This window comes from Lepus europaeus, chromosome 7 (assembly GCF_033115175.1).
Source record: "Lepus europaeus isolate LE1 chromosome 7, mLepTim1.pri, whole genome shotgun sequence".
NCBI classification, from domain to species: domain Eukaryota; kingdom Metazoa; phylum Chordata; class Mammalia; order Lagomorpha; family Leporidae; genus Lepus; species Lepus europaeus.
In genome coordinates, this window is record NC_084833.1 from 3189114 (window position 1) to 3196285 (window position 7172).

The 7172-nt window shown below is 67.8% G+C and overlaps 1 protein-coding gene across 1 annotated transcript; it reads left to right on the forward strand.

The window, feature by feature from the left end:
- The first annotated feature begins 1279 nt into the window (after positions 1-1279).
- Positions 1280-3970, forward strand: FGF19 (fibroblast growth factor 19). The gene is given in 4 exon segments (XM_062197714.1): positions 1280-1406; positions 1409-1519; positions 1738-1841; positions 3659-3970. Coding segments are annotated over 4 exon segments (654 nt in total).
- Positions 3971-7172: the final 3202 nt, after the last annotated feature.

Here is a 7172-nt window from a genome sequence, read left to right on the forward strand (position 1 = left end):
GCAGCGCGGGGGGTCCCCGGCCCACAGGTCTCTTTGTCAAGACCCAGCGGGTGAAGGGTCTCGCGCTCTGGCGTCAGCGCGGGTCACCGGCTGCGAATGAACGCGGCCCCGCCGGCTGAGCTCCATCAGGCCGCTCGCCCGTCCCCGAAGCGGACTCGGGGTGGTGGTGGGGGGCCCGCGTCCACCAGCCCGGGGCGGGGGGAGGGGAACGGGGGCGCGCCGAAGCCCCCCGCCGGCGCACGCTCCCGGCGCCGCCGCGGCCTTGGCCGGAGCCGCCAGGCGGAGAATCCCCGCCCCCGGCCCACCCAGACGGGGCCCTCCCCGGCCACGCCGCCTGCGCCCCCGGCCCAAGGCGCCCGAGACCGAGGGGAGCGCAGGCCCAGCCCGAGCCGGGGCTGCGGGGCGCGCGATCCCGGGCGCAGCGCCGCGCGGAGGCTCCGGCTGGGGCGCAGGCGCCATCTAGCGCCCGCCGGGCCCCGGACTCGCCCATTGTCTCCCCGCGTCCGCGCCGCCGCCCGGGAGCGCGCCCGGCCCCCCGTCGGGGGACGATTTACCCGGAGAAAGGGGGCCGGGGCGGGGAGCCGGAGAAGAGGAAGCCGGGGGCTGGCGAGACGGCCGGAGACGTCGCCCGCCGCGGGAGGCGCGCGGGGCCGGGGCTGCCGGCGGAGGGAGGGCGGGGGGCAGGCAGGCAGGGAGGGAGGGAGGTAGCGGGGTCTTTGCAGGAGAGGGGGCCCCGAGGCCGGGGGTCGCGGGATCCCTGCCACCGCACACCCTGCGCGCCCGCGAGACGGGCTCCAGATGCCTGCTTACTTTTACAGAACCAAGCTCGCCAGGCCAGGCATCCCCGGCCGCCGCGCCGAGCAGAGCGCCCCCCTGCCCCCCCCACCCCGCCCCGGGACCCCTCCTTCTCCTCTCCTCCCGCTCCCCCGCGAGCCGCACAGCCTGGGCGGGGTCACCGCCTCGGAGCCACCGCCCACCTGCCGGGGTCGGGGCGGGGGCTGGGGCCGTGGGCGGGGTGTGAGTGGGGTGTGTGCGAGGGGCGGGGGCCTGCTGCATCCCGATAAGAAATGCTTCGGTGCCGCGGGCACCGACCCGCCGGGCCAGGGAGGCGAGCTATATAAGGCCGCGCGCCCGGAGCCGCCGCGCCGTCGGAGCGGGAGTGCTGTGCGCCCAGGCGCCCGGAGCGCACGGCCGGCTCGAGGGCCGCAGCCATCCCGCCCTCGCACCCCAGCCTCCTGCGTCCCCTCCGCAGCCGCGCCGCCAGCTCCCGGGAGGTGCCATGCGCCGCGCGCCGAGCGGAGGTGCCGCGGCCCGCGCCCTGGTCCTGGCCGGCCTCTGGCTGGCCGCGGCCGCGCGCCCCTTGGCCTTGTCCGACGCGGGCCCGCATCTGCACTACGGCTGGGCGAGCCCGTCCGCCTGCGGCACCTGTACGCCACCAGCGCCCACGGCGTCTCGCACTGCTTCCTGCGCATCCGCGCCGACGGCGCCGTGGACTGCGAGCGGAGCCAGAGCGCGCACAGTGAGTGCCGGCAGGCCCCCTGCCCCCACCCCACAGCCCCCCTGGCGCCCGGGATCCCCATGCTTGGGCACCCGGGCGCTGGGACCCGTGCCCAGGGCCCCATCCTCCCCAGGCAGCGCCGAGAGCGAAGGGGGGGCTCCCGCGCGGGTACAGGCGGCACCACGTGTTGCGGGCTCCCGCGGGTGCCAGCTATGGCTTCTCCTTTTGCTTGCGCCCAGGCTTGCTGGAGATCCGAGCGGTCGCCCTGCGCACCGTGGCCTTCAAGGGCGTGCACAGCTCCCGGTACCTCTGCATGGGCGCCGACGGCAGGATGCGGGGGCAGGTAAGTGTCTGGCGTGCGGGGTGCGCCCCGCGCCAGCTCTCGGGATTGCTTGACTCCCTCTGCGGCGACCCGCGTGGAGCCGCGGGCGGGTGGCGCCGGTGTCCCGCGCTGCGCTGCGGTGTCAGCAGCCGCCCGGGAGCGACTCGGGGCCGCCCGCGTGTCTCCTTTGAGGCCGCGGCCGGCGCAGCTGGGGGGAGGAAGCCCATTGATATGAAACAGGAAAGCGCCCACCTCCTCGGGCCTTCAGCCTGGGCTTGCGCGTGTGTGGTCCTCAGCCTCCTTCCCCGCCCCCGCCCTCAAGGGTAAGAGAAAGGGGGGGGGGAAGGGCACATCTACAAATTACGAATTTTTAAAAGTCTCCACCAACTCGGGGGTGTGTGGGAGGCGGTGCCTTCGGCACTGGCCAGATGTGCTTCCAGTTTCCACCCGGGAAGGCGGCCGTGCGGTTCAGATGCGGGCGAGTTAGCAGCGCATTCCCGCGGTGCCGCGGTCCGGGCGGGCGCACCTGTGCCTTGAAGGCGCCGGGCTGGGGGGGCTGGGGAGATCCAGGTAACCGCGCCGAAAGCCGCGGCAGGCGCACACTTCCTGCCGGCGCTCTGGTCCCGGGAACAAAGGCTGCGAGTTCAAAGGAACGCGCCCCCGAGGCCCCAGGCGCGCCTGGGGCTGTGTGAGGTCCCCGGGGGCCCCCAGGCCTCCCACACACAACACACAGAGCCCTGGGCCCCCGGGAGGAGCGGGGCCGGCGCACGGGCGGCTGCGCCCGCCCCGGAGTAGATGCAAATCTGGCCCCGGGCAGCCTTTTGTGAGCCGAAAGGGAAGCATTAGCGAGTGTGACATTTATCTGTGCAAAAAGACCCAGACGGAGGAGGAGGGGCGGGGCTGAAAGCCGACACCGGAGCCCCTGCCGGCCCCCACTTTTGTTGTTTTGACGCTAATGGGTGGGAGGGGGCTTGGGCGAGGAGAGGGGGAAAGGGGCTCTCCACCTAAAATCCCTTCCTGCCTGTTGAGCTCACTGGCGCGGCCGGGCACAAACGGAGCCTCTAAAAGCTTAGAAATCGCGCTGTCTCCTGGGAAGGTGAACCCCTTTCCTTCTTTGCAAGGAGAAAGGATGTGGATTTCTCCCCGCCCCGGACATCCGAAATAATTCCATTGTTCATCTGTTCATTCACACTTTTTTTTTTTTGGAAATGCAAGAGAGCTCGCTGCCAGGCAGCGCCACGGCGGCGGCGGCTTTGTCCTCGTGCCCTCCGGTGCTCGGGCGTCTTATCAGCCCGTGGCTCACCACCTGCAGTTCAGTGACCTCGGTGGATGGAGGCTGACCGGGCCAGGGCTGCAGCCACTGCCCAGCCCCCTCCCGCCCTGCGCTGTTCTCTGGCCCCCATGCGGGATGCCACCTCCCGCATCTCCACCGCCCTCCGTGCAGGGCCAGGGACAGATTCCCGCCCCGCCCCCCTCCGGCACACATTTCCGGTCCTCCCGCTGGGTGCAGCCTGGGGGGAGGGGCTGCTCTTCCTGGCAGGCTGCCTGGGCCCTCCGGAGTGGGGGGTGGGGAGGGTGGGATGGCAGAGGGCCCGGAGGTTCCAGCTCTGCCCGCCGATTCTTAGTGGAAGGCTCCCTCCTCAAGTCACAACCGGGCTGGCCGGTGTTTTCCCCGATGCCAGTGGTGACATAGGTGGGCTGAGTGCCTGTCCGGGCTGTCAGTGGTGGGGCTCAGGACACAGGTGGGGCTGACAGGTGGGGAGAGGGAGGCCGCGGAGCGGCCGCAGCCCAGGCTCACTGGCCGCCCCGCCCCGCCCCGCGTCCCCTGTGTCCCGCAGCTGCAGTACTCGGAGGAGGACTGTGCCTTCCAGGAGGAGATCAGCTCCGGCTACAACGTGTACCGCTCCACCACGCACCACCTGCCCGTGTCTCTGAGCAGTGCCAAACAGAGACACCTGTACAAGACCAGAGGCTTCCTGCCCCTCTCCCACTTCCTGCCCGTGCTGCCCCTGGCCTCCGAGGAGACCGCGGCCCTCGGCGACCACCCCGAAGCCGACCTGTTCTCCCCGCCCCTGGAAACCGACAGCATGGACCCCTTCGGTATGGCCACCAAGCTCGGGCCCGTGAAGAGCCCCAGCTTCCAGAAGTAGCCAGTGGGCTCGCACAGCCGCGGGTCCGTGTCCCGTTGTAGCGTTAGGAAGAAGCTTTTAGACGTTGTACATATTTGGAGTGTCCCCCTAGTGTCTAGACCCGCGAAGCCCTCCACCTGCCCTGCCGCCCCAGGCCCCTCCCTGGACACCTTGCCGTGTGCCGTGCTGCTCCGGTGGGCAGCTCACCCCCTGTCCCGTCGCTTCCAGTAGAGGCGGTGGTTCCCTCGCCCTGTGAGACGCCAGGGACGCGCGGCGCCCACCCCCGTGAGAACTGCTTGCATCTGGGCCTCTCCCGGCCGGGCTGCAACCCCAGAAATCTCCAGAGCCCCCCCTCCCAGAGCCGAGGCTGCTGCCAGGCCACTCCGATGCCCATTCAAGACCAAGGAGGATGCCCACGGGGCCCCCTTGCCACAGCCAGCGCCCTGTGCCGAGCTCACACTGGCCAGGCGGAGCGCCAGTTCCCCTGAGAGACCTGCGAGCTACCTCCCCCAACCCAGCCCAGAGTGACGGGCAGTGAACACAGCCAATCCCAGCAGCCCCTCCCAGCCAGGGAGCGAGGCCTGCCCAGGACACGTGGGTGCTGAGTGAAGGGCCTTTTGGGATGGGAGCCCTGCCCGTCTTGCTATCGGGCTGCAGGGAGTGTGTCCTGCCTGCGTTTCCGGCCCTCACAGCCTGGGCGCCCCAGCCGCTCCCCAGGCCACGCCACGAGGGGCGGTCTTAGCCAGCGTGACTATTTATGAGTAATTTATTCTGACGTGTACATCTCTTATTTTCTTACTTTATTTATGCCCCAAAGTGTATTTATGTGTGTACATGAACTTTGTTTTCTACATTAAAGCGGAGTTGGTTTGTATCTAACGTGATGTGTGATGTCCACCTGCAGAGTTCTGGGGGAGGGGGCGTGGCCAGGCGGTGCCCAGCGGAGACCCCACCCACTCCTCCAGCACTGAAGCCACGGTCCGAGGCCTTGGGGACAGAGGGTTAAGCTGCCGCCGTCGTCCTACATGAACGCCGGTTCGAGTCCCAGCTGCTCCATTCTGATCCAGCTCCCTGCTGATGGAGAGTAATGAAGCGACAAACGATGGCCCCAAGTGCTTGCTCCTCACGTGGGAGAACCAGAGGAGGCTCCAGACCCCTGGCTTCAGTCTGGTCCAGCTCCAGCCATTGGTGCCATCTGGGGGGTGAACCAGCAGATGGGAGACCCCTCTCTCTTTCTCTCTCTCCACAACTCTGCCTTTCAAATAAATAAAAATATCTTTTAAAATAAAGATCAAGGGGCCAGTGCTGTGGCATAGCAGGTAAACCCCCACCTGCAGTGCTGACATCCCATATGGGCACCGCTTCGAGTCCAGCTGCTCCACTTCCCATCCAGCTCTCTGCTATGGCCTGGGAAAGCAGTGGGAGATGGCCCCAGTCCTTGGCCCCTGCATCCACATGGAAGACCCGGAAGAAGCTCCTGGCTCCTGGCTTCAGACCAGTGCAACTCCAGCCATTGTGGCCAATTGGGGAGTGAACCAGCGAATGGAAGACCTCTGTCTCTCTCTCTCTCTCTCTCTCTCTCTCTCTCTGTCTCTCTCTCCCGCTCCTCTCTCTGTAACTTTCATATAAATAAATAAATCTTTAACAAAAAATAATAATAAAGCTCAAGTCCCCGGGAGTGGGCATTTGGCACAGACGCACTCTGGAGTCCCACATCAGAGTGCGTGGACCGGGTCCCGGCGCGGCTTCGGACCCGGCTCCCTGCTGACGCACGCCCTGGGGAGCAGCCTATAGAGGTTCCAGTGCTTGGGTTCCTGCCCCTGACACGGGAGACCCCAACTGGCGCAGCAGGCGTTGAGGGAGCGAGCCCCAGATCCAGCTTCCTCTGAAGAGCAAAGGGGCGCACGCCTGGGACCTGGGATGGCTAGAGCTGGCCACCTGCTCATCAAGCCACGGTTCTCCCTCTCTGCGCCCCCACCCCCAGGTGGCAGGGCTGGGCGATGCCGCGGGCGCAGCTTCCCTGCCCTTCCGTGCACAGAGGAGGGTTCCTAGGCCCAGAGAGGGGCAGGTGCAGGGGCTGGGGGCTCTGGCCAGGCTGCTGCGTACCTGAGCAAGTCACGCCATCTCTCTGAGCCCGCCGCCTCGTGGAGGGGGGGCTGCTGGCCGTGTCTGCGAGGGGCCTGGCGCGGCGTGGGCGGCCAGCGGCCAGCACCCGGGATGGAACCGTGATCCCCGCTGATGGGGGCCGACAAGACGCCGGCTCCGTCCCGGAGTGAGGTTTGCTTGGAAGGAGTGTGGCCTGGAGCTCAGGATTTGAAAAAAAAAAAATCCTGCGGTTCCAGTGCGCAGGACTGACGGGGATCGGCTCAGATTCCGTCCTTTGTGCTCGGGACGTCTCCGTGGAAACTTGGGGGGTGGGAGATGACTGACAGCGCCTGCCCCGCTGGAATCCCCGCCCTCCCCGTGGCCGCCAGCGCTGAGCAGACGCAGGGCTTCTGAGCTAATTCACACTAGAGTGTCGAGGATCCGCGCAGCTCCCTCCAGACCGCATTTTTCTGTGCGGCCTGGCATTCTGGCTCTGCACTCTGGCGGGAGATGGGGACGCCAATTTCTCCAGGGCCATCCCCCACCCTGCCTCCACGCCTCCTCCGAGGGTGGCCTGGTCCCCCTGGAAGTCCCTCCCCTCCCTGCCCCAGACCAGCTGGCCAAAGTCCGTGCCCGGTTAGGTCCGCGGTCCACATCCCCTCCCCTGCAATGCGGGTGTCCCCGGGGCTCCTGAGTTTTGGGCGGCCACCTTAGCTCTGGGTCCACCCCACGGAGATGCGGCTCGAGGAGGCGAGAGGGCGACGGTGACCGGGTGGCCACGCTGGGCGAGCTCTCTGGGGACACGGAGCAGAAGCAGAAGGCCAGGACCCCGGGGCGGCGCGGCCTGGGGGAGCCCGTCCTGTCCGTCACCCGCTCCTGAGCCTCTGCCCCAGGAAAGGGTGGGGCTCCCGGTGATGCCAAAGCCAAGTCTAGTTGACCTCAGGGAGAAGAAAAAGAGGAATTTGGTGTCTGACCCCACTGAGAAAGCCAGGCGGAGCCTGATCTGAGAGCTCAGGCGGTGTCTGGCATCTCCCTCCCTCTCTCTCTCTCCCCCTCTCCCTCTCCCCCTCTCCCTCTCCCCCTCTCCCTCTCCCCTCTACTCCTCTCCCTCTCCCTCCCTCTTCCCCTCTCCCTCTCC